Genomic DNA, 25,715 nt, shown 5'->3' with positions numbered 1-25,715 from the left:
TAACAGCCTTGACAGTCGCACCACCCCACCCCCACCACATTTCTCCAGCGACTCCCGCATGCGTTTAAGACCGCGAGTGCGAATTCTTCACTTCAATACGCCATGTTCTGGCTTTTTGTTTGCCCTGAAATCCATTAAAAAATGCACAAAGTCGGGTAGTCAGGTAGCCCGGAGGCTGTCTCTATAAACAATGCAGTTGCCGCATAATGCCGCACAACAAGCCCCGCAAAAAGCACCGGTAGAAAATGTGGAAAAAAATACTTGGAAATACAGGAAAAGAACAGCCCCCATTGCCTTTGGCTCTGGATCCACATTTGTTGTCATTTCTTGCCCTGCGCTCCAGTAATTCATTTTTCCACGGACTCCATGTGACTGCGGCCTAGGCAATTGTTTTATGGCTGCACTATCTAGAAGCATTTTAACTATATAGATCAGATCGATACGGAACAAGATTAAATAAATACGCATTCTTGTAGTTCCACTTTCTTTGTTCTATAGCTTAATTACAATCCATTAACCCTTTGAGGCGTCCTTGCTATTGGTATATGATTTGTATTACCATTTTTCGTTATTTTGAGATAATAATAAATTTATATTGAATGAAGTGTATCTCAGGCTTCATCGTTATCCAACAGATTGCATTCAAGACTTTGGCTACTTAAAATTATGGTTCTTCGGGTCCGTTCTGTTAACAATACGTTATTGTTATTGCTTGCTTAACCAGAAATATTACGCATACGCCGCGTGTATTAGTTTTAATTAGCACACCGCTCGCAGTGCATTTTAGCCAAATGTTCCGAATGACTTCAATGGGTTTCTCGTGGACCAGCCGGCTTTTGACTGTCATCTGGCTGGGAGGCACATTCCTCAATTAATCAGCAGAAGGCACCCAGAAAAAGATGCGAGCGGCGGAAAAACACGGCTAACACAGCTTTTCACTTTGGCATATTGTGAGGCGACACGCCCCGGCCAGTTGGTTAATGCTCCACCCGCCTTTTTTTAGCCGGTATAACTCGTAACTGATTTTTGCTCTTTTTTCCACCGGCCTTGCTTAGATTTTGGCGGCGCACTGCAATGCGTCATGGTTGGGCTTCCATGTTCAGTCCTTTTTTATGCGGAACAGCAAGCAGGCAGCTTACTTTCATCAATGGTATTTTGCCATTTTTCAGCATTTTCGCTGACAGCTTGGCCCACAAAAAAAGAGAGGAAAAGAAAATCGCAGAGCAGGCGGTGGAAAAACGGCCAACAAATGCCGTAATATGTGCCGGCGGCCATGGCAAGAATTGGCCAAAAACTGGTGCTCGGGAAATGGATTTGATTTATGTAGCTGCCGGATGTGGGCGTGGTCCCGGTCCTGGGGACAGACGCCAGGTGAATGCTTTTTTGATAGACTCGAAATGGATACACGTTACAAGATGATAAAGCAGCAGCTCCAGGTACGGATGAAGCCCCTCCCACCTGCCCCCCCATCCGAATCTAGCCATCCGAGTGCGCCCACAAATTATTTAGGAAATCTGCCACTCATACAGAGCATTCCATATTCATTTGGCTGCTGGTTCGTTGACATGCCTAGCCAGATAAAAACATTTTTTCCATAGTATTTTTTATCCAGCTTCCACCAGCCACACCCCCAACAAAAAAAATGTGCCTCTGTCCGTGGAGATATCTGGTTGGACGTTCTCAAATTTGAAACATTTTTTGTATGCTTGACGAACCAATAATAATTTGTATCGCACGGCTTTTAGTCATTTCTATGCCAACAGTTCGATCCCGACGGGGTGATCACTTAGAAAAAAGGATTTGGCAGCTTAGTATATAGTACAAACCTATATGATGTATAAAATATATATTACCACCGAAGATAAGTTAACTTTAGTTACTTTTACTATTTCTGAAGCATGCTTACTATAACTGTTTGAAGCAGATTGAATATTTTGGATTCGGAACCCTATTAAATATTATACAAACGAACAATTATTGGATTATGTTGTTAAGACTTCTTGCTGAAATTTTTATCCGTGCAGGACGAATGTCCTGGCACACGGGCTTATGACATGCAATTTTAATGGCATTTTCCGGATTCTGCGGTTTTTGATTACCAATTTCGTTTGATGTGTTTTAGTTTCTGGTCTATTTTAATTAACGAGACAGCCCGAAACTGATCCGTGGGCTTTCCATACCAATGATTTGATGCAACATCTCCCAATATTTTCCCACTAATTACGCTTAGTGTGCTAATGCAATCGGACAGACTGCCCTCGATAGACACGCCGTTTGGATGAAAGGATGCGCTCAGGCATCAGACATCAGGCCAACCCCCTGCCCTCCATCCAGCACCCAACGCCCATCAAGTTGGTTACCTTAACCATCAAGTGGCCATTAAGAGCTTAAAACCCGACAAGGGCGGCCATAACCATTAGGAGCCAGCAGGTCTGCTGCTATATAATCATCGGCTTTTTGACGCTTCAGACGCGTGGCGATGTTGTTGCCATTACCGATGTTGTTTGCTGTCATCGGGCTTTGCGGACACGCCCACTTATTATATTGAAACAATCCACAATTTGTAGGGCTGCCGAGAGTTGCGGAGCGGAAAAACTCAAGTGGAAAATACCCAATCCGTACCGGTCCCCTCCCTCCCTCACATTTTCCCATCGAACACGCGCCCACGAGCGTGCGATAATTATGTTGTCATGCATTTGCGGCACGTGTTGGGCTGGGAACCAAAAGTATATTATAGTATATAGAGAGGGGTTCGAAGCTGCAGCCACAAGTATCCATATCCGTATCGACTTCCGCTTGCATAATTGCTACAAATATTTACCCAGATTTGGCTGCAACAAGAGGGTAAATATGCTTTCTGTCGGTTCAAGTGCCACTCGAATGAGGTACACTTGAATTAAAAAGTGGGCTGTTCGTAGGGAAATCATACATAGATGTGTGTGAAACTCACCCCTAAAGATAACTGTTTTTTTTGGAAATATATTTATACTTATAGATACAATTCTTTGAAAAAAATCCTTTCATTAAAAAACTTATAATTTTACAATATGGGTGGTTAGATCACAATGTTCAATCTTCTTGTTTTTCCTTATTTTTTTCTTTGGTAGTTCAAGAGCTCGCAGCCTCTTTCAGGTGAATAATCGCGACCTTTTCGTTCGCTCGTGTTGCCTGCTAATTTCACTAATGTGCGTAATTTATATGGAAGTGAGTGGCGTGCGAAAAGTTTTCTCCCTACCCTCGGATCTGGGATATTTATGGATCGGGCACAAACATTTGGCCAGGCAATAATGCCGAAAGTGCCAAGCAGAGACTCGTAAATAGCGCCTCCCACAAGTCCCAATCCCCGGCCAAGATAGCGCCAATCTCAGTATCCAAGTCCTCCCCCCCCAAATGTCGGATTTCGGATAAGGACCATGCCCACCCACTATGCCACCCCGATTCCCGCCTAATAGCAGGCAATGCCGCATTGGCCCCCGGGGAGCACACAATTTCAATAAATATTTCACTGCATTAGCCCCGTTCTGAGGGCTTGGCCAAATCCGGCCAGCGCGCAGCCTCAAATTGCTTTTTTGGTTCGGCAATAACGTGCATTAAATGTTTTGGCCATTATCATTTCTGGCCAACATCTCCATTAGCGAAAGCCAGCAGCGTCAGCCTATATGCTGACTCAATCTGTAACTCAGATGGTTGTTATAAGTTCGAATTTTAATTTATCAGAAATCAGTTTAATTGGAACAGAAAAAGATGCATATATAATAGTTAATACAAATATTTAACATTTATTGTATTTAAAATAAACGTAAAATAACCTTAACTATAAAATAAATCCATTAGAAGTGGAAAACTGAAACAGTACAGTCATGTTTAAGAAGAGAAAATGCATTGAAATTCTTTTTAGAAAGCATTCCTACCCTCTGAGCCGCAAATGTAGGAATTTTCGAGAAACAATGACAGTGGGCGATAGACAACTGCAATTGTTGCACTCTTTTGCCTTTGCAGGCGGGCAAGAAGACGCGTTGCGAATAGTTGCCTTTTGGCCAACAAAGAGCACCTTGATTGCCGACGAACACTACTCAACTGGGCTCAACTGAAACGGAGCGAACTTGGGGTAGAGCTTTCTTTCATTTACCGACAATAAATTTTCATTTTCTTGGTAAATCGTTGCGCAGTTGATTCCTATGTCCTGGATCCTGAGCCCTGACTCCTGAATCCCTGAGTCCTGATGCTGCAATATCCTTCCCTTGGCCCGTCTCACATATGCCGCATTTTTGCACCACAACAATTCGGTTGGCACAGCTCATTGTCTTCTTCGGTTGTTCCCTGGTATGGTATGGTATATGGCCATGTCTATATGGTATGGTTGCCGGCTCCCAACTCCGGCGGCAATTGCAATTGCTCACAAGTTATCCCAAGTGGAAATTGCTCGCTTAGCCAGCCGTTGTTGTTGGTGTCTGGGCTGGCAAATCGCAATAAAACAAAAGTGATTGTCAAGTGAATGCATTTGTACTCCCACAACATACTATACGTACATATACATACATATATATAGAGCCATGGATATTGCGGTCGGTATTCCCTCCTGGCCGTAATATGCAATTCATCATGTGCGCTCTGCTGCGTAATTCGGAGTGATTAAAATTGTTATTCATATGCACTTGATTGATGGATGCGAGGGTGTTATTATTGTAATCGACAGATTTGTGCTCGGATCGGCGGGCATGGTAATTGAAATGTGCTGATATTCCTGGGCCTGCCTTTTTGCCGGAGTCACGCTCATTTTTAAATGCTTTACAAACATAATTCCGTTTAAGAAGCAGTTCCTTCCGCCGCAAAGCCACACGCAATTTTCGACCAACACGCAGGTAGTTAATTAAGGGTGTGAACTGGTTGAGTTATGCGTGGACTTCTAGAACCCCCCATACATATAAACATATATCCCCCGACTCGGCGAGGACGGCCAAATGGGCAGTAAATAATTCATTAGCGGCTTTTAACAATACATTTTTGTTGGCCACGCTAAATGACCTTTCCGGCCAGCCACTCTGCTATGCACGCAGAAAAAAATAATGAGATAAAATAAAGTAGCTTCTCTTATTTAGTAGTATTATCTAAATGATAAAATAGTAGGAGATAAGATAGTAGAATAAAGAAATTTTAGAGAAATATGGATAAATCCTGTACGCACAAGGATATTATCAAAAGTAAGAAGGACTGCAAGGACTAATAGTTAGACACATTCTTACTCCAATATTTTCTCAGTGCATACCAGCTACATGTATTTTTAGTTGGACACTTATTTTAATGAAGCGGCAGCTAATTAGCTGCATCGGGGTTTGACCTCTGAACCGCTGGCTTCATTAGAGCAGGAATTCGGCGCTTTGTATTTTTCTCGCATGGCCGCGATAAGAAATGCCGATAAGAGATTGCCTTACCACCTGCACATTGCAACAAACAATGCTATATTATTGTTGTACTTCTTTTTTTTACACATTTCGCAGCGGTTGGCAAATTAAAACGAAATAACTCTTCATCAGGAGGGGCCTTCCCCTCGCCAAACAAAAAAGCATGCACACACGTTAACCGAGGGCAGGAAATGTGCTATAATTGAAAAATGTGGTAACAAGACGCTCCACCATCGCACCGCCGCACCACCTGAGCCACCAGCGTGTCAGGCCTAATGAATGCCTCACTTTTTCCGTGTCTTTTGGCTTTTGCCCCGTTTTTGCATAACACGCGAGGAGTGTGTCAGGTTTTTGGTGGATATTTGCTCGGCGGGGTGATAAATGCTCATCAGGCTTTAAGGCTGCGCTGGCAATTAACTTTTACAATGTTGTTGAAACGTAATCAAGTTGTCAGCGGCAAAAAGCCGACTTGGCTCGCAAATTATACTCCTAATTACGCAAAACTTTTCTCGGCGCGGAAATTCCCTAGGCCACAAGCTGTCAGCAGTCTAAAGACAATACGGAAAAGCGGCCAAAAGCGGCGAAAAGCGGGTGGCTTCGGCGGGGAAAATCCACTCTCATTGGCTAATCCTGGGGGATCCATTTGACTAATGCCCTGCCGCAGTTTCCCCCTCCAAGTGCTCGATTCAAATGTCTCTCAGTTGTCATAACAAACTTGGGGACTTCCATCAGGCACTCGCTATAGAGTTATACAGAGAGAAATAAGTTGATCAATTGGTTTTTATTACAATCAATATTAACTCAGGGATATTTAAAAAAAAAAACATTAGTTTTCTTTAAAAAATAGAATAGGCAATGAAGACCAATGCTAATATTTTAATAAGCTAAAAAAGTTAATAAAAATATATCTTTCTATAATAAGTCTAAATAATTAAAAAAGTCAAGGATAAAATATAACTGATAAATAACGAGTAAGCTAGGCTTTAATAATAATTTATAAAAATTTTTTTTATTTTTTTTTTATATGTTTGCCATATTATTTCTTTGAACAAAGCTGAAAGGCATTAGCTTCCCCCCAAAGTCTTGAATTACTGTTGCCGAGAATTGACAATAAGCGGCATAAATTTAAAATTTTATTTTTATCGCATTGCAATTTTCATCCGGTCCGCTTTTCTTTTTCTCTCAAGATTTTCCTCTTCGTATGCCAGTTTGTGTGCGTTTTAAGCCACATTTAAGATACTTGGCTGGTATTATTGACTTGCGAGTTGATAAAGTGCCATAAATGTCACCCCATTAAAAGCGGGGAACAGTCGAGGCAAAGGTAAAAGGTAGAGTAAGGTAAGTCAAAGGTAAAAATACGCGACGCTCCTGGGGGTTGTTGTTGTCCTGGTTGTCCTGGAAAAAATGGGGAGGGAGATAAATGCGGTTGCTTGCCAGGATAATGCGCCTCAACTCAATTGGGAATTTCAAAAGTAAAGTTGAATTTCATGTTCGGCTGCGGCAATTGTCACAGATGGTTTAATTGAAGTAATTACATACGAGACCCGTCAGGATTTGCCCCTCCACCGACACTTTTCACTTATTATTTTATTATATTATCATATACATATATATATATATATATATATATAGCTACTAAGCAGCATCATCATAATCCAGCCATTTGGGGTTTGGGCGGAAAAGGGTTAATTGAGTTGTTTGCCATTGTTTTATCTGCTTTTCCGGGACTTTGCCTTTCCGACTCCTCTAATGAGCTAATGACAACAGTGTGTAATTATTTACCAGGAGAAAACCGGAAAGGTGGACACGTATTTATGCCACAACATTTTAAGTGGGTTTTTGTTGGTTTTTCGACTATTTTTTATGGGGCTGTCGTTTAGGGGTTTGAAAGCGGGTTAAACTGGTTACTGACCTATTAGGGATCGTTAAAGAAAGCTGCTTGAGTGGCTAAATTTAGTTCATACAATTTAACAGAATTTTCCAACGAATTAAACAAATATTTGATCATGATATTATCAATAAATTCGTACGCAAAATGCATCTGGGCAAACAGTGGAACGTCTTCTTTTGCGGTGTATAAAAAGCTGCCCAGCAGCCGAAGTTTCAAGCAGTATCAGTAATTGCACCATCAATCCTCTAAGATGTTCAATATTATCCTTCTGGCAACACTCCTAGTGGGCGTGGCTCAGGCCACAATCATCATTAAGCCCCAAAATCCCGTGGAGGAGACTACCAAGTGCCAGATCTACTGGCGCGAACACGCCTGGGCTCTCGAAGATTGTGTGTGCCGGGTCTTCCAGAACGGCTGTCTTCTGAGCGAGGAGAGCGATCGGCGGGAAAAGGCTGGAAAAACCCGTAAGACGATAAGCTAATCAAACTCTAATATTTAGTTATAACTCATTTTTGTTTTTATTTTTCAGCTCTGGTTCCGGTCACCGAACAGGTGTGCCAGAAGTTCATCAAGCGCAAGTGCTTCCTTGGATGGCCTGTGCTGGCCAAGTTCCCGATTCCATCGCCATGCGGATGCAATGGCAAGCAGGGCAGTCTGGAAATAAAGAAGTTTTTGAATCTGTGCGAACTGCAAAAGTACGCAGCTGAATGCAACAAACGTAAGTTGATGTTTGTATATAAATATAGTTAATAACATAAATAATTATATCTTTCAGCCTACATCAGCTACTCGAAGTGTTAAAAGATGACTTGCGATTGATGATGATAACTTGACTACCTCGAACGACTCTTGTTAAAAATAACGAATAAACATTTTAAAGCAGCAAACCTTTTTGTAACATTTGTCTTAAGAGTTGATTGACTAAGCGCCTAAAACGGCGCATTACTTCTGATTTTATAAGTCTTCATTGCTTAAGTTTTTTAGAGTCTGTTTTTAGGAACCAGCGTGATAAAGCTTTTTTTTCTTGAGTGGAAAATTTACGGCTGTGTTTTTTGGCCAGTCAAGGTTATTTGTGAACGTTCTGCAAACATTTTACTTTCAGATGCACTAAGTCAATAAAATGTGCTTTGCCACAACTGCTGAAACAGGGGAGTGTATTCAATATAAATAGCCAAATGAGGTATTATGGAGACAGTTATATTCATAGCCACTTTTACGACATGTTCAATATTAAATTGCTGCTTTTGTTGTTGGCCGTTTCAAGGTTCCACCATGGACAAGCCGTCCAGGAGACGAAAACCGAGGAAATACCAGAAACAGAACCTGAAACTGAGTCCGAAGTAAAGATCTCCACGGATTCTACACCAACAACGGGCGTCTCAAGTAAATGCAATATTTACTATAGGAACTACCAATGGGTTCTTCAGGATTGTGTCTGCCGTTGTTTCCAAAACGAATGCCTTATGCAAATCGAGAGCGATCAGCGCAAAAAGGAGGGTAGATCCCGTAAGTAAATCAACTAGTTAAGTAATAAGTAATTTATTTATAACTTGTAAATGCAGCATTTGTGCCCGTTACGGAGGAACTCTGCCGTTCCTTCATCAGCAGAAAGTGTAGCGTGGGCTTCCCCGTGGTTGCTGAATTCCCCATTCCGGCTCCCTGTGGCTGCAATCGAAAGCCAGGATCAATTGCCACCGAAAGATTCTACAGTTTGTGCCACCTGCTGAAGTTCTCAGCGGAGAACAGGAAACGTAAGTCCAAGAACTGGGTTCCAAAACTTCAGTAACATATATGTACATTTTGTATCTTTACAGCATTCCTGACTTATTCTTATTGTTGGCCCTTCTAAGAGAAAGGAATTCAGTTGGATCACGTTACTAACTTCTTTGTTTATTTTATTGTTTATTATTTATATGCTTTATTAGTTTAGAGGGAGATGGATTACAAATAATAAAGAAATATATGCAATGACATGCAAAAGTGTATATAACTTTGTCAACAATTATGCAATACATTTTTTTAATATAAAAATCTTTTTTAGACTAAGCTAATTAGCATATGTTTAAACATTAAAAAGCTTTCCATTTTTAAATGTTTTGTTTGAACATCAATTTTTCCATGTTTTTTAACACCTAAATTTATTTTTTTTTTTTGGTTTTGAATTTTAGCTTAGATATCATTATTTTACTTTACAAACACTGTTTTTTAGGCAGTAAATTTAAAAATATTGAACAAATTTACAATGCAATTATAAACGCAGTACGAAGTGTTATCAACCTTGAATTGCCTATAATTTAAAGAAAACATATACTATTGATAAATAATAAGCCACTCGTTTACTTAATCAGCAGTGATAGCCTAAAATAGCATATAAGATCAACTGATCAAATAATGCCCTACCCCTAAGTTAAACCTATAAAGAGTCGATCATCATTCCGCCTTGGCACAGTTTCAAGTGGACTTCGATTCTCTCCAGCCCTTTGCAATGTTCAATATAAAGTTAATCATCCTGGTTGCCCTGACCATCTCCATGGTCCAGAGCTGTTCCGTTGAAGAGCCGGAAGAGGTCCAGTGCGGGTGTAGGTGTGGCAAGCAGCAGTGCCTCTCGTGCGGATCCAAATCCTGCGGATGTGGCTGCAAGCCCTGTCGATGTGCTTCCTCCTGGGGGTGTGGCTGCAAGGAATAATCCAGGACTCCAGTCCTAGCACAAAAAAGGTGTAAAATATTTCATTAATATACCCAAATTCCAGGACCCCTTGACGACTTCACCATTAGAAAACATTCGTTTTTCAAATTGTTTGTTTTTCCTTTTCATTAAAGTACTGCTACATTTTGCAAACTTTCATCTTTTCGCACTTTGTGCACTCAATTGTGAGGGGAGCGGTACAATGAGCAGACAATCATTTTCATTGCATTGATCACTTTTTTATTCATATTCGTTCACTCGTTGGCAAAGTAATTCCTTTGTTCTTTCCACCACGCTTTCTTGATTTCCCCAGTTCCCCGAGTTCCGAAATGGAAAAACAAAAGGAAAGTAATCATATCGGGACCCCATTCGCCTGCCATTTCCCTCGGCTACATCCCGTTTGCACTTTTCTACGTGAATTGCTTCCTTTGTCCTTTTTAGCTGGAGTCCTGCAGTATTTAATTTAATTTGAAGGATTCCAAAGCCAGGCTTGTCATCGATTCGGAAGAGTAAAGAGGGGGATTGGGAATATATCTTTAATGTAACACACTTCGGTACCAATTGGCGTTCTAGTATCCTTGCTCTAGTATCCTTGAAATATGGATACAGATGACCCAACTGGCGAGCCGCAGGATGCCTGCGCCTAATAGCCGTAAAAGCCTTATCGAGTCATTTAGTATGAAAACAAGCAATTAAAATGATGAATATGCAATAAACGTGGATTGTGTATACAGACCCATTCGCTGGCGAACACAACCACTGCCTCTCAAATAAAGGACAACACATACATTTTATATGCTAATGAGCGGCACACAAAAATAAAGGAGTCCACATTTTTTTTTGGGAGTAAAATGAAAGGAATAAGGCGAGCATACATTTGCCTAATGAAAATAGCGCCATTAAAATGGGAAAAACAACTTTAGATACCGAAATTCGAAACACGGCGACGTCTGGCAATTAAAAGGATACGAATGGTACAAGCTCCTATCAACTACCCGCTGTGATGTGGAATATGTATGCATTCCATCTATATATATATATATATATATATATATATATATCCACATGATCACCTAGCAAATTAGAGATTAACACGCATGTGTCGTCCTTTTTGGGCAGTCCTTTTGACTTCTGGTTCATTGACCGCCGCCGTGGCAATAAAACTAAATGTATTTGAAAACTTGGCGGCCGGTTTTATAACTTAACGAATTAGAGCAATTTGAGAAGAACTATAAAAACGTCCGGAAAACCGCAGTGGTATGTTGAAAATGTTTGGTGAAAAATTTCCAGCGGCGCGTGCCGTTTCAGCCAGGTAAGGTGGGCCAAAACCAAGGGGTGTGTTTAATAGGCCACAACGGACATTAGAACGCGAAAGGGAGGATCCATATCAGTGGGAAATTAAGTGCATTTCGAGGACTTAAAAATTGGAAATTAGTTGGGGGAGGGGGAGAATAGGGGGAATGACGGGACACACCCGTGCCAGCTCATAATTGCTGTATTGCTGCATCTTGTGCTATGCAAACATATTAATTAATTCGAGGCCTATGCGCCTGTCAGTTGTCAGTTGTTGGTTGTTGGTTGTTGTTTGTGCATTGCATCTTGGCCCAAACCGATGCAGCGCGGGTCAAGTCGGCGGGTCAACAACTTAATTATAGTGCTTAGTGTGTGTGTTTTGCATTTCAGCGTCCAATTTATTATTTGTTTCTCCAATTGCTTGACCCGCCACGCCCCGCACTAATTTGATAATTGCATAGTTGCAATTGCGTGTGTGCGTGTGCATTTGCGGTCGACGGCTCATAAGCCCGTCTGATGGGTTAATTGGCCTTTAATTTGTTGCAAATTTACCGCGGGCCCAATACGCCACATAGTGTCCAACACAATGTTCGAATTATATTTACAGCTGTACCCTGGACTCTCGATGAAATATTGTGATTTAGGTGCTGTGTTTTAAATGTGATTTGCATTAGCGAAAGAGTTTGGCACTCAATCCCTTTGCCGGAAATTAGTCGCACCCGAAACTGGGTAAGCCAAATAAAATGGCTGAGTGACAAGTGGCTAAACGAAATTGATTGATGAGACAGCCGCAAAATCGAGCTAAAACTTTGACATTGGATCTCCGGGCGGAGATAGCTGGCAGGATGCGGGACTTCAGTCTCGGCAGCGCAATGCGGATCCTTATCACGAGTCCTTTTCGGCACGAGTCGTACAAATATTTTGACAGAAAAAGGGGTCGGTCACGAATGTAAATGTATTGACATTAATGTAGCAATTGTCAAAGGATTTATTAACCGTCCTGCGAGCGAGGGGAGTGGAATCCGATTCGAGGGGTGCGGACCAACTGCGGTGTTGGCCCTAAGTGCTATCAATCATTTGATTGATATTAATGAGCTGAAATTTGCATTATTCCGATGAGGATCACATGTTTTAGTCGACACTGACTTTTGGAAGCGAGTGTTTGCCAAATGTTTGCATATATTCCGTGCCTAATTAAATTTACCGAGCACGATTTTCCATTAGCGCTGGCAAAATTCAATTCAATTGGATATGTATTTTGCAATCAGATTTCATTACTCCGGCTGGCAGCAGGCAAATAAATTATACCAAACACACATTCGCCGCAGAAAACCGTACTCCAAAATATCGAAGGCAGTCGAAGGGAAAAGAAAAAACTCAAATGTAACAAGAAGATCAACCAGAAAGCCACTGGAATACAAATTACCAACCCACGGAAAGCCCGACATCACCGCCCACATCCTGGATCCTGGATGCTGGATCCTGAATCCTGAATCCTAAATATATACACAAATATAGACATACTCACTTACCCAGCCATATAAATGCACAGTTTGTGATGCATATAAAAAGCGGAAAGCAAATTTGAATTTTTAAATTAGTTTTGTTAAGTTTGGCCATTGTTGTTGTTGTTGCTGTTCTGGCTGTTGTTGCTCCAGAGCCTGGAAATGTTTAACGACTCGTAAGGAAATTGCAAAGTAAAATGTCTTCAGGAATTTCACATTTTCCGTATACGTAATAAAAAAGCCAAAGGAAGCGGGCAACAAATGCGGCAAGGAAAAACCACAAGATGGCGTTGAGCGGGCGGAAGGAAGGCTGGGCTCGTTGGTTGGATGGGCGCCTTGCTGGGTGGGTGGCTGTTTCGGCAAGTTGGGGGTGGTTCCCGGGTCTGAAAATGGCGAATTAAATTTGAAATTGCGGTCGGTTTGTGGGGGGGGAATGGAGGATGCCCACGGAGTGGGGGGAAAGGAAAATGTCACAGCAAGTTGAGGTAAAAGTTGCGTCTGGCATTGCTTTTGTTGTGTAAAATATGGAAAAATGTCTCCTCGCCGGATAATGCTGTGCGGTAAGGTATGCGACTACTGCTTATGCATACCAAATGTGTGTGACGGCCTTCTACCTTTCCCCCTTTCCATTCCACCGCCCCACATGCTGCCACGCCCACCGCTAGAAGCGCATCTGAAGCGGCAGCAAGTTTATTTGTTTTGTCATTCGCTGCACGCAGCCCGGAGACCAGTTGATGGCTCGGAAAATAAGCTCAGGGCTTTCCCTAGAAATTTCCAACCATTTTGAGGTGCCCATCTTCGCAGCTCAGCTCATTTGAAATGCAAAGCAGCACTTTGCAAAAAAAAAAAATACAAAATTAAAGTGTGTCATTGCCAAAGCATCTAGGATAATTATTTATATATAATGTAAATAAATCTTAAACTTATAATATTGTCCAAACTCCAAATAAAAAGTATTAGTTTAATATATTAATTATTATAAATATCATAAATAATATTGTCCAGAGCTTGCTCTTAGGATTTTTTAAAAATAAAAATATTATACATTATATGAACAAATCAATAAATTTCAACCATAAGAGACCAGTTAATGGTAACATAATTTACATTTTAAAAGAATCACCATCCCAACTATTGAAATTCCTTATAAAACCATTCAAGATAACATTAATTATCTTTTCACGCAGTCTCTTTTGTCATATTTCCATCGAATCTTGTGAATTCCAAGAAATAAAAATTAAATGCTGACCAATCTGTACAAAAAAGGACCCGTAAATACACACCCATCGAAAAAAAACACACACATGACGAACACCACAAAGTCGGCGCAGACAGCAAAAGAAATAAACACGACAAATCGAAAAAAAAGGACTTTGTGCAATTTATTTTGCCAAGTAAAATTACTTGTCGCCTGGAGGGATGGATATGTTGTGGCATGGGTATCCACTGCACTTACGGGACAGGGTATCCTTGCGAGTAGCGAAAAGGATGTGGGGAAAAAAGCTATGTGGGGAAACATGTGGATGGGTGGACGCTCCAATTTGGACAAACAACAACAAAGGCGGTGGCACACTCAAAGTGAACGCCATGTCACGGAAAATATTAAAATTAGCTTTAACATGTCTTCGTTTGTGTGCAGTGCAGTGGCTCACATTTTGCCTTTGGTGCGAAATGTTGCAATCAAAAATTGGCTGACGACCCTGCCCCTCCGCCCACTCGAAAAAGATGAAAGGCGAAGGACTATATTGGAGCGGGCTAGCTAGCACAAGTAAAAGCCGGAAAACTTTTGATGCTGTTTGCTACTTTTCACATCATTTCCCTGTCAGCAACGTCCTGACCGCACTGTGCTCCTTTTCATTTAAACTTTTTTGTCTTCGCCAGCGCCGCTTTTGATTTCAGGACGGGTCGAGGACATGGACACTTTTCCATTTCTCTCGGTTTGTCAGTCAATTTCTGCAGATTCCAGCTGATAAAAACTCTGTGATTGGCTCTCGGATTTGGCAAGGAAATTATCATAGTCCTACACAGAGAAAAACAAGGCTGCCGCCTTACAGGTACATTAGCTGATTAAAAATATGGTAATAAATATATTTGTTAACAGCTTAAACAATGTATGATTAAATTTATGAGATGCAAATGATCAATTTATTAAATATATGCTATGACTTCAGACATTAACCAAATATATGAATAGTCCAGAAATATAAGTTCAATTGTTTGCATAATCTTATTAAATTTTAATAAATAATTATAATTTTCTTAAATTTTCTTTTGTTATTTTGAATGCCAATCCAATCTCTCTGTGCCTTATTTATGACTTTTTGAAGGACGACTTCTTAAGTATTCCGCAGCAAGTTTCCCATCTCGAGCTGCGGCTGCTGCTTTGCATATAAATGTGCAAGGTTAAAACTAATTAAATGTGCCAAGTAGGCGATTTGTTCTTGTTGCTCAGTCGCTCGGACTGTATTTTTCATTCCATTTCGCAGTGGCACAGATTCAGATTGGGGCGACGGCTTGACAAATGGATGTGGGTGTCAAAGAGCTTTGATAAGTTGCCGGCAATGGCTGCTCTAAACAAATGGCGCCATCAATTTCGAGGTGTGGCCTGTCCCGAGTTGGCGTGGCCCTTCAGCTCGAGGAAAAGGCCGGGAAAAGCGCAGGGAAAGCGCGGGGAAAAGTGTACAAGCTAATTTTCATGCTCGGCACGCGCACAAATGCCAGGAGGTGGTTGATTCACGTGGTTGGCTGGGCTGACTAGGTGACTGGCTAGCTAGCTAGCTAGCTGACTGTGTGACTGTCTGACTGGCATATTAGAGTAATTAAATGGCAAACGCAAACTTAATTGGAACGACTGTCGCTGGCTGAGTGCGAGGGAGTCGGCAGTAAAATAAAAAAAGGACCCCATAAAACTTAACTTGAACGACGACCATTTTGCGGGCATTACCCAACATCGCATCGCATTGAAGTGCGTGCCTATTTATTTAACAAATTAGCATAATTGTTCACAAAATAAAATTCAACTTAAGTACAAATGATGGCCAGCGCTGTTAATTAACATGTGGGTGCAGGCAGGACATCCGAAATGTTGGCGGGGGGGGCGGAGTCAACCTTATCCCGCAGCGCAAATTAGTTGTGTACGCCAATGCTAATTGCGAAATGGCATGTCCTTCGGCAATGAAAAAAAGCTCCCGTTATGGTTGGGAAATATATGAAAATTGTTTTGACTTTAGATAAGCGAGAAAGTCGACTGCGCGTCGGGTTTTTCAACTGGGCTGGGCCCCAAGCATGCCGTGATAGGGACGAAACAAGGACAATCAAATTTATGACCTCCAGTTGAAGATGGGACTTAAGCGCCACTTGTCGAGTTTAATTACCATTCTGTAGCACTTGCGCAAAAGCCTCATCTTGCTTGGGTCTTGCAGCTAGCTATCAACTGGGTCAGGACAGCTGGTCGAGTGCGAGATCGCATCTTCATCATCATCGTCACCGAACCCCTTTCGCAATTGTTGCAACTGAAGCATCTGAACCTGACTCCGACTGTGCGGCTTTGTGTGTGTCCATCTGCGATAAGCTTTGTCGCCAGTTTGCTGACAACACGCAATGACAACTTGCCAGAGCTACCTATGAAGTAGTTCCTCCCCTGTTTTGTCCGATTTTCAAGCCGGAGATACAGCCACATCCACATCCACACCCGTGCAGTCGTGTGTGTTTGTTCAAAGGCAATTTCGAGCGGCACACACAATGGCAAGTGCCATCGTCCTCGTCATTATTGTCAGTGTCATTGTCCAGGCATCGCCTTCTTGGCCCCTCGTCCTTTCTAGTCCTTTAGTCCCTCTATTTTCGTCCATTTCGTCCTTCTCGGCCTTTGTTTAAAGTGTTGGCCGTCGCACCATTGTCCTGTCCTCGTTGGTGGCATTGGAAAGGCACTGTTGCTGTTGCGACGCTTATCGCGCAAACAATTTAACAAATGGCTCAAATTATTGGCTAATATTATTGAGCTGGATAAAAAGGCATCGGAGTCCACTAACATTATTGGCCCAATCGAAAAACGATGTTGTTGTACAATATAGAATTCAGATATTGTTAATTGTTAAGTAAACGAAAGGCAACCAATCTTTAAGGCCATGCAAATATTCCGCCTAAATTATCGTCAATAAAAAGTAAAATTAAGTAATAATATTATTATTAAAAAATTCTTATTATATTAAAAAGACGAAGAAGGTATATCACACAACCACTTTGCAGCATTCAAATGTTAAAATATTGCACGAATTAAAAGATTTCAATATTTACAATAAGTTGATTCATTTATTTTCCTTTCGGATTTCTCTGATTTTCATTACCCTCTTGCAGAACCCGGTTGTAAACTTCGGTGAGCTTTTTGAGCTTTTCCAGCCACTGCGTATACGCGATGAGGGCTTAAAGGGTAGCAGCCACCAACACCACCCCTTACATACAAGCATGTTTACGCTCATGTGTGTGCGTTTGGCTCACGCACACTGATTCCATTAGACGCACACATGGGCAGCTGTGCGTGGAACATTCCAAATTATGCTGACATGCTAATGGTCTTGCACAGGATTATGCTCCCCTGGTACGAAATCTACCACGAAAGAATGTGTACGAGTATGTGACGGACGTATACACGTGTCGCCTGAGTACACACACTGAAATCTGTCGAGTGTGCGAGATGCTGCCACTCTCACAAGGGCGAAATCAAAGACACAGGACCGCGATTTCGTGTGTGCGCACGTGTGTGTGTGAGACGCGACCTTGAGCAGGAGTAGCGCACTTAATGCAGCCGCAAGAGCAACCCCTAAATGGCCAGCAGCCGCAAACAGTGCCGTTCACGATAATAAAATCACAGGAACGAACAACATTTACTTATTAAAATATAAAATATAATAATTATCTTCTTTAAAAATAATAAGGATTTTAAACTTAACTAATAAGAATTCACTGAAAGAAGACAAAAAGTATGCTATAATGTCGTATGCTTCCTAAATATATTCCCGTAAGGGTAGAAAGCTATAATTTGAAATGTGCTGTCCCCCAAATTGTATACACCTTTTCAACACCACGATTCGTATTTAAATATGAAAATTAATAACTTGTGCTACATTTCTAGCCGCAACTGTGACTTAAACCCACCGGGGTGGGTGCATCAATGTAAAGACGTAGTAATGCCGCTCCGGCTGGCCGTTCTGTTCGCCTGGTGCACTAAGGTTGCTCCTAGTTACGACGTAACTGTTAACCGGTTTGGCCCGTCGGCAGCGCTGCTCTCGCATGTTACCGTTATGTAATAGCCTCGACAATGGTAACGTGAAAGAACCCAGCCCACTCGGTGGGTGGGCCAGCGGGGCAGGCCGTACGCTTTACTCCGCCCCGTAGATCACGCCCTTGTGGGCGACATGCGCAATAGCATTGAGTGGCGTTAGGTTGCCCACTGCGATTCCTGGTTGCCTGGTAATCCTTGGGCGTTACCTTAAGAAGGGTTAAACCGCTGATGGACACGTGTCTGTCGAGTTGAAAGTGCTGCCGCTGCTGCTGCTGCTGAGGTTCTTTGCCGCGTTCTTGGCAAAAATCACAAAGAGCCAGTCCGGCGGTGCGGCACTCGTTTTGGGCGCCACCCAGTGCCCGTACTCGCTAATTGAAACGCTCCGCGGTACTCGGAGGTTGACGGTGCCTGTGACCCACCCACTTGGGCGGGCAGAATCGCGACCTGCCATCCACAGGGGCGTAGTCCGTGCCATCGTGTTCCTGTGCCAGTGGTTGTCAGTGTTGCATAACTTCTGGCTGGAAAGTAGACAGATGAACTAAATTAACTTAGCTTTTTAATATTGTATGTACATTTTATAAAGAGAAAATTTTAAATTCCACAAATTTTTTATTGAGATTTCTCAAAAAAATGTTTCATGTAAAATTGCTTTGACTTTAAGTACACTTTCTTATGGTTCAATTTTTGGATTTTGTTTTAGTTTATTAAATAGCCAAATCATCAGCACTAGGGGTTGCACAGCCATCGAAACCCACCCCTAAAGCAAGGAATGGCAATGTCAAGCGACACACCCCTCGCGCACGCACATACACACGCACACATGGGCAGGCAACGAGTCCTTTCGATTTCATTACGTTCGTTATGTGAGGTGTGTCCTATGAATCACACATTCCACACTCGTCCTGAAATTGCTGTGCGCCTGGTATTAGACCTCAAGCGGAATTTCCTTTCGTTTGATTGTAAGTTGTGGGAACGCGCAACAGCACGCGTGATGAATTTCAATTATTAAAATATTAATATCTGGGTAAAAAATTCAGAAACTAAATATTTTTATATAATTGTAAGAATATTGATTAAGCCTAAGAGTTTTGTAATATCAAAACTTTAAATTAATAAAGGCGGAAGGTTTGTTAATGTTAATTTACAGTTTTATTATTATTATTTATTTTAAAAACTACATACTAAGAAAACAGCGGTAATGAAGTATAAAACTATGGTTATAACCAACGACTAATAGTTTAGGATTTTCCAATTGGTTTTGAACAAAAATACATCAGCTTTATAATATGCAAAAAGGAATTCTTAAATATAAAGCAACAAATCAATTCAAGGAGATTTATTAAATATTAATAAAATATTTTCAAATTCTTTTCATACAAAGAACAGTCACAAAAAAGTGACCAAAACTTAACGGTAAATAATTCAAAAGATTAGGGAGTACCCCAATTGGTATTTACTTTTCGACCGTGTGGTATTTTCTATCGTTATCGGCGCGGTCATACTGGTAACGTATTGGTTACCATTATAAAATATTTGGCAATTTCGTTGTACGCGCTGGCGGCCAAATAGCTGCAGAATGTTTGAGCAGCTGGCCTGAGAGCTAGTGCCGGCTGCCCGAGCCCAGTACCCCGGACGTCCAGAACACCTTGAAGCTCCAAACGCACCGCACGCACATCTGGCAGCCGATTGTAAACAAACTCGGGATATGGTAATTAGATGATGCCGATTTGGAGTGTGTGAATCATGCAAAAACTAGTTTTCAGAGCCGTGCCGGTTGTTGAACTCTTGACACTTGACTGGGAATAGATTATCGCCCGCGGGTTCAATAGGAATCGGAGAATCGGTCGAATCAGCACCACCGGGCATTCAATCCGAGAGAGCCAACGAAACGCGCCACATGTACGCCTATAAGATGAGTCGGGTTCCAGAGCTTGTTATATGGTGAGAACCCCACGAAGTTGAAAATCAAATTAAACTAATCCAGTGCTTAAAATCTGAACAGCTCCTTCATTGTGGTCAGCCTGCTGGTCATACACTTCTTCTCGGATCTGCTGAGAGCCTCCCTAGGCGGCTACTACAACCAGGATGTTACACTTTCCCAGCTGGTAGAGTCGCAGAGCCCCGACTACGCATGGTTCCTTAAGCTGCTTGTCAATTGCTTTGGTTATAGCTGCGTCTTTGTGCCGGGTTACTTGATCTACAAATATGTCGGCAGGATTAACTATCTGGAAAGGGGTAACAAGACGTTCCTGCACAAGGCTATCAATATGTGTATCACGGGTAACTCGGGATACGATCAGTTGGATGCAGGGAGCAGCACCGCGGATAAGGATCGTCCGGCAGCCTCTACGGCACCCAAGCGAACGAGTTCCCAAGAAGCCGTGCAGCTATTATGGTGCTTTGGCGGCCTGATGATCTCCTATCTTACCTGGGGTGTGCTGCAGGAGAAGATAATGACGCAAAACTATCTCAACTTCAATGGAGAAAGTGCCAAGTTTAAGGACTCTCAGTTCCTAGTGTTTTCCAATCGTTTTCTGGCCTTTCTCGTGGCGCTGGCCTATCTACAATGGCAGCCCTCATCTGTGCGACACCGTGCACCTCTGTACAAATACTCCTATGCCTCCTTCTCGAACATAATGAGCGCATGGTTCCAGTATGAAGCCCTGAAGTTTGTCAACTTTCCCACCCAGGTGCTGGCCAAGTCGTGCAAGATTATACCCGTGATGCTGATGGGCAAAATCATGTCTAAGGCAAAGTACGAGAGTTACGAGTATGTGACGGCCCTGCTTATATCGTTGGGCATGATCTTCTTCATGAGCGGCTCCTCGGACAGCAGCAAGGCCAGCGGAGTGACCACGCTCACTGGCATTTTCCTGCTCTCCATGTACATGGTCTTCGACAGCTTTACTGCCAATTGGCAGGGATCGCTCTTCAAGGGCTACGGCATGACTCCGTTGCAGATGATGTGCGGCGTCAACCTGTTTTCCTCCATCTTCACTGGAGCCTCGCTGTCTATGCAGGGAGGATTCATGGACTCCTTGGCATTTGCTACAGAGGTAAATATATAAAAAGATATCTGTGAAAAAACGGATAAAGATCCGCTCTCAATTCATGGTGATATCCAAATACTTTAATCAAAATAGCGTAGCATGTTCTGAAATTTAAAGAATATTGGATTTGCTTGTTTTTTGTGGTTTGCATAAACCAAAATTTCAATTTTTTTTTTGAATAACAAGTGATTATAAAAAGTAAACGTTATTTCAAGTAGTATATGTAAAACACCAGATGGTACTATTTCATCTATCTTTTTTGTGTTTTTCTCCAGCATCCTAAGTTTGTGTTTGATATGGTTGTGCTTTCCGTTTGCTCAGCGGTCGGCCAATTGTTTATCTATCACACAATTGATGTCTTCGGCCCAGTTGTGTTTACGATAATAATGACACTGCGTCAGGTGAGTTTTTTTGAGAGTGTGGAACGGGGGTTTGTTTAATCAACTGCCTGCTTACGAGAAATTTCATTCTGCTTCCCACAGGCGGTGGCCATCATGCTCTCCTGCTTCATCTACCAGCACAGCATATCGCTGTTGGGCATCTTCGGTGTTCTGATCGTTTTCGTGGCCATCTTCCTGAGGGTCTACTGCACCCAGCGATTGAGGGCCATTCGGAAGCGGGCCGAGGCCAACAAACCCAAAATGGCTGTCTAACTAGGGACGTAGACTCCCTTCGAATACAACGCACAGACTTCCTAGCTCAGCCTTTTATTGTGCACATAGTAACCCATGGCAGATGCCACTTCCAAAGCCCAAACAGAGGCTGCTCGGACTCTCCAAGAATTGTACAGTTTTGTTTTCATAGTTCTAAGTTGAATGTATACTTGTATCCTAATCATAAGCGTAGACGACTAGTGAATGTGCTTAAATAAACATTTTATATGTACACTGCAATGATAAAAGTTTTCAAAAGAAATTAGATATTTGGTTTTTTGTTTAACTTATAGTCCCACTGTATTGAATGAAATCTGTAGCTATCCATTTCTGAGAATTCAGTTTATTTTTTCCTATGTTTATAGAAACCGTGTTTGGTAAATTGATTATCCAAAAACAAATCACTAAACGGGCTAAAATTTGTAAAATGATTTCAAATCTTTGAATATAGATGAAATGATTCATATTATTACTATTACTCTGGAGGTATACCAATTTAATAAGGCTTATTTTGGCAGCATTTCTTATCAGATATTAATAGTAGTGCAGAGCGTCATAAATTGGGTTGCCGCTGGCGAAAAAAAATTGATTAATGTGAGAAGCATCCGTGCATCCCCCAAACCTAATTAGCTTGGCTCCCATATTAGCGATACTTGGTGCAGTCGGTAAACTCGACATTGACCCACTTTCGGGTTACATTTTTGGCAGAAACGTGGTTTTGGCCAAAACAGCGATGGGTGAGAGCTTCCATCGCTTGGTTCAGGTCAATGCACATGAGTCGCCGAGTGTAACATGTTTTTACTTGGCTATTGTTGTGCCATGTGGGCGATTATACTGATGATGATGATGCCGGTGGCTCGGGTGGGCGGCCTGAATTACCATATCAAAACAATGCCCTGGAAAAATTGAGCCAATAAAAAAGGGCATTATGCAATATCGCCGGTGTCTGGCTGCCTTCTAAGGGAATAGCAGCCAATTTGCCAATTCGAGTTGGTTTTTTCGCGCACGGGCAAGGTGATAAGTTGGGTCGTACTCCGCATTAGAGGAATAGTTTGTGCCCATCCCGCCGAGCGTGCAGAAGTCTTTCAGCAATAGAATCGCGTTTTCAACATGAAACTGTTCCTTCTACTCCTTCTGGGAGCCTTGGGCTATACGTTGGCCTATCCGCGCACCTATAGTTACGAGTATCCCCGCCGAAGGGCTTACTCCACATCGTATTCCGGGAATTCGTATAGCTCCTCCTTGGCCAGTCGGAAGGCCAGGGAAGAAAGTACCACCAGCAAATCGGACAAGGAGAATGCCAAGTTTGCCGGCGCTTCCAATCAGGAGTTGGATGAATCCGGCGACGAACGCACACTGCTGCTTAAAAAGAAGCTCAAGAGGTTGGCCAGGCCCTACCTAGGAGGATATGGCGGATATGGTGGATACGGTGGATATGGCGGATATGGAGGATACGGCGGTGGTCCCTGCTCCCCGTTTGGTCGCGATACTCGAGGTGGTCAGAATCAGAAGGATCCCGCTGAACAGGGTCGCTTTCTGTTCGACGTGAATGTGATCAAAGTCTATCCAGGCGGATGTCGCGGCTATGGAGGCGGTGGTTTGGGTGGAGGTCTTCTGTCGGATCCTCTCCCACCTGTACAACCCATTCCAGTGCCAGTGCGTCCGTACGCTCCATTTGCCACCTGGCTGTCGCTCTTTGCTCCGGGAATTCTGAACTCGGCCGTGGTGCCTGGTGTTCCAGTCAGAGATCCTCTGAGAGATCCAGTTCGTCCTGGTGATGCGCAGAGCGATCCCGAAGTGGATCCCAACTATGCGGCACCACCGCCAGTGAGGCGGCCTGTTCCAAATCGTGTGTACTATGACTCTGCGGGAGCGGTAAGTTCATTTACCTTAATATATTGCGAGTCTTATATTTTTATTTATTTTTAATATTTCTTTTCATGCCAGCCTCCTGTGACACCTGCTCAACTAGTTGGAGGTGTGGCCACCACAGTGAACGGAATCATTCAGCAGTTGACTGGACAAGTGCAGCCAGTTTACCAAACGGGAGGCTATCGGTCAAGGGATCAACGAAGCAGCTACGGATAAGCTACTATATACATATTTGTATGCAGCGATATGTACATTTTTAGTGTAAATAGTTTTAAGTAATAATAGTAGCGATTTTATGTACGAAATATGTTTACAATTATTTAACGAAGTTTAAATAATTAATAAAAGAAGGAAAGTGTTTGTAATTATATATTGGTTTCTTTTAATGTTCAGCGTAACGGTAGGTAAAGTCTTCTATAAAAATCATAAACAAAAATAGCTTGGTATCCGTGTACATTTAACCTCCCAGCAAGATAAACCCGAGGAATTCCCAGATAATTTCGAGGCAATGGATTAGTCAGGCTTGCGCATAAATCTTGGATCTTTGGCCATTAAATTTATGCACGTCGAGTCTGCTTCATAAAAATCAGTGAGAGAATAACCACAAAGGCAGCGCCAAGGACAATATTTCCAACAGGAAAACCGGATTTTAAGTGTCTTGAATTGAGCTTACTAAATCTGGTTATGTTTATTCGTTTATTTTACAATCACAAGTACTTAACTATTCCGGTTGCAAGATTTGGCATCTTTACTTTCCAAAGAAGCCATTGCCTCCATAGCCACCACCTCCGTAGTATCCATTCGAGTACTGCGACTGACTGTAGTGGCCGCCATAAGATCCGCCCTGATTGTAGTACGATCCACCGCCCGGGTAGTATCCTCCGTGGTGATGCGGCCTGTATCCAAAGCCGTAACCTCCTCCTGGATAGTAGCCACCTCCAAATCCACTGCCTCCGTAGCCGTTATAGCCTGAGTAGCCACCTCCATAGCCGCCTGGGTAGCCACTGGCATAGCCACCAGGATAGCCTCCGCCTCCGAAACCGCTGTACAGGCCACCACCCACTCCGATGCCGGCACTAAGGCCCACACTGCCACCAAATCCACCGCCCAGAAGGCCCAAGGTGCGACCTTCGGCCTTGACCGGCGCCGCCCGACCTTGACCGGCAATCAGCGAAAGGGCCAACATCTGCAAAGTAACCAAATCGATTCAGTGCATCCCAATCGGAGCGGAAATAGCAGCCGGACTTACACAACTCACGCGAACCAGAGCCATTGCGATAACGAGCGCTTCTTGGACGAAACTAAATTGCAATTGTGAAGTGCCCACCGCTTTTATACCGCCGCTTCAATCTGGCCAAGAAGCTCAAGTACGCGCTACGCATTGCTAAGTGATTCTACGCAAATTGCAGAACAAACACGGCGAAAGCGAAACCAGTTTGTGACGTAACTTTGGAATCCCCCAAGAGACACTTTGCCTACCAGTGCTTAACTGGGCCTCAGAACGCGTTAATTTTTCGAAGTCACAGACCCAAAACTAAATTATCATTTTTTTTGAGGGTTGTCTTTAGTTGCCGGCCGATCAAGATCGTGGAAAACCCAATAAAAATAATCACTGAAGCGATCGCATACTACAATCACCCGCCGATTTTCAAGACCAACCAGAAAATGTTTAAATACAAATATAATATTCCACTGTAACCGATAGATGACTCTGCAATTTAAAAATATAAAATAAATAAAATAAACTTAAAATATCTTTAAAAAATCTTAATGTAAAGAGAATAATTTTTAAAAAGTGTAAGTTGATAAATAATAATTTAACTATTATTTTAGCCAGTTTATATCAGAATAAAAGGAGTATTTAAAGGCTATATAAAATAATATTATAGTTATATTAATTTTGATAAAATATTTCTTTTAGTGGGTTACAATAGCAGGGTTAAACCCAAATGCTTGTTATAAGGGTATTGAACATCATCGCAATCCACTAGCATGCAAAACAAATGACTTAGACAACGAACTTCAGCGAAGAACGTGCAACGAAGCAGGTCGGGATGACTGATATGCCCGGCCCGCATTCGTCTG

General features: G+C 42.4%; 6 protein-coding genes across 7 annotated transcripts; 5 read left to right on the top strand and 1 right to left on the bottom strand.

Annotated features, from left to right (window-relative positions):
- The first annotated feature begins 7,500 nt into the window (after window positions 1-7,500).
- LOC6616735 (salivary glue protein Sgs-5) lies at window positions 7,501-8,180 on the top strand. Its single transcript, XM_002041036.2, has 3 exons — window positions 7,501-7,757; window positions 7,823-8,011; window positions 8,069-8,180. Exons 1-3 carry the CDS (start codon window positions 7,544-7,546, stop codon window positions 8,092-8,094), a joined length of 429 nt encoding a protein of 142 aa, XP_002041072.1. The 5' UTR covers window positions 7,501-7,543; the 3' UTR covers window positions 8,095-8,180.
- A 311-nt stretch (window positions 8,181-8,491) lies between these two features.
- LOC6616734 (salivary glue protein Sgs-5) lies at window positions 8,492-9,266 on the top strand. The gene is made up of 3 exons (XM_002041035.2): window positions 8,492-8,799; window positions 8,856-9,044; window positions 9,108-9,266. Exons 1-3 carry the CDS (start codon window positions 8,514-8,516, stop codon window positions 9,140-9,142), a joined length of 510 nt encoding a protein of 169 aa, XP_002041071.1. The 5' UTR covers window positions 8,492-8,513; the 3' UTR covers window positions 9,143-9,266.
- Window positions 9,267-9,730: 464 nt separating this feature from the next.
- Window positions 9,731-10,132, top strand: LOC116801725. Its single transcript, XM_032722895.1, has one exon. The coding sequence runs from the start codon at window positions 9,779-9,781 to the stop codon at window positions 9,977-9,979; it is 201 nt and encodes a 66-aa protein (XP_032578786.1). The 5' UTR covers window positions 9,731-9,778; the 3' UTR covers window positions 9,980-10,132.
- A 9,410-nt stretch (window positions 10,133-19,542) lies between these two features.
- LOC6616732 (adenosine 3'-phospho 5'-phosphosulfate transporter 1) lies at window positions 19,543-21,998 on the top strand. Of its 2 annotated transcripts, none has more exons than XM_002041033.2 (5): window positions 19,543-19,763; window positions 19,819-19,996; window positions 20,058-21,111; window positions 21,381-21,506; window positions 21,588-21,998. In XM_002041033.2, exons 2-5 carry the CDS (start codon window positions 19,953-19,955, stop codon window positions 21,756-21,758), a joined length of 1,395 nt encoding a protein of 464 aa, XP_002041069.1. In that variant the 5' UTR covers window positions 19,543-19,763; window positions 19,819-19,952; the 3' UTR covers window positions 21,759-21,998. The 2 variants fall into 2 exon arrangements, with proteins under 2 accessions (XP_002041069.1, XP_032577893.1); XM_032722002.1 differs by having other exon boundaries at window positions 19,812-19,996.
- Window positions 21,999-22,804: 806 nt separating this feature from the next.
- On the top strand, window positions 22,805-24,000 carry LOC6616731. Its single transcript, XM_002041032.2, has 2 exons — window positions 22,805-23,633; window positions 23,706-24,000. Exons 1-2 carry the CDS (start codon window positions 22,869-22,871, stop codon window positions 23,844-23,846), a joined length of 906 nt encoding a protein of 301 aa, XP_002041068.1. The 5' UTR covers window positions 22,805-22,868; the 3' UTR covers window positions 23,847-24,000.
- Window positions 24,001-24,293: 293 nt separating this feature from the next.
- Window positions 24,294-24,982, bottom strand: LOC6616730 (pupal cuticle protein Edg-91). The gene is made up of 2 exons (XM_032722845.1): window positions 24,880-24,982; window positions 24,294-24,816 (listed from the first exon to the last, which is right to left on the bottom strand). The coding sequence occupies exons 1-2, from the start codon at window positions 24,901-24,903 to the stop codon at window positions 24,379-24,381; spliced, it is 462 nt and encodes a 153-aa protein (XP_032578736.1). The 5' UTR covers window positions 24,904-24,982; the 3' UTR covers window positions 24,294-24,378.
- Window positions 24,983-25,715: the final 733 nt, after the last annotated feature.

Source organism: Drosophila sechellia, chromosome 3R, assembly GCF_004382195.2.
Source record: "Drosophila sechellia strain sech25 chromosome 3R, ASM438219v1, whole genome shotgun sequence".
In the NCBI taxonomy this organism is placed as follows: Eukaryota; Metazoa; Arthropoda; class Insecta; order Diptera; family Drosophilidae; genus Drosophila; species Drosophila sechellia.
The sequence above is the reverse complement of the archived record's forward strand: the minus strand, read 5'-3'. Positions and strand labels throughout refer to the sequence as shown.

Bases quoted from the DNA above. Each gene is read 5' to 3' on its own strand.
- LOC6616735 (XM_002041036.2), top strand. From the start codon at position 7,544: ATGTTCAATATTATCCTTCTGGCAACACTCCTAGTGGGCGTGGCTCAG. The intron at 7,758-7,822 runs GTAAGACGATAA...TTTATTTTTCAG, and splicing joins GGAAAAGGCTGGAAAAACCC to CTCTGGTTCCGGTCACCGAA. The intron at 8,012-8,068 runs GTAAGTTGATGT...TATATCTTTCAG, and splicing joins CGCAGCTGAATGCAACAAAC to CCTACATCAGCTACTCGAAG.
- LOC6616734 (XM_002041035.2), top strand. From the start codon at position 8,514: ATGTTCAATATTAAATTGCTGCTTTTGTTGTTGGCCGTTTCAAGGTTC. The intron at 8,800-8,855 runs GTAAGTAAATCA...TTGTAAATGCAG, and splicing joins CAAAAAGGAGGGTAGATCCC to CATTTGTGCCCGTTACGGAG. The intron at 9,045-9,107 runs GTAAGTCCAAGA...GTATCTTTACAG, and splicing joins CTCAGCGGAGAACAGGAAAC to CATTCCTGACTTATTCTTAT.
- LOC116801725 (XM_032722895.1), top strand. From the start codon at position 9,779: ATGTTCAATATAAAGTTAATCATCCTGGTTGCCCTGACCATCTCCATG.
- LOC6616732 (XM_002041033.2), top strand. From the start codon at position 19,953: ATGTACGCCTATAAGATGAGTCGGGTTCCAGAGCTTGTTATATG. The intron at 19,997-20,057 runs GTGAGAACCCCA...AAATCTGAACAG, and splicing joins GTTCCAGAGCTTGTTATATG to CTCCTTCATTGTGGTCAGCC. The intron at 21,112-21,380 runs GTAAATATATAA...GTTTTTCTCCAG, and splicing joins CCTTGGCATTTGCTACAGAG to CATCCTAAGTTTGTGTTTGA.
- LOC6616731 (XM_002041032.2), top strand. From the start codon at position 22,869: ATGAAACTGTTCCTTCTACTCCTTCTGGGAGCCTTGGGCTATACGTTG. The intron at 23,634-23,705 runs GTAAGTTCATTT...TTTTCATGCCAG, and splicing joins ACTATGACTCTGCGGGAGCG to CCTCCTGTGACACCTGCTCA.
- LOC6616730 (XM_032722845.1), bottom strand. From the start codon at position 24,903: ATGGCTCTGGTTCGCGTGAGTTGT. The intron at 24,817-24,879 runs GTAAGTCCGGCT...GTTACTTTGCAG, and splicing joins CTCTGGTTCGCGTGAGTTGT to ATGTTGGCCCTTTCGCTGAT.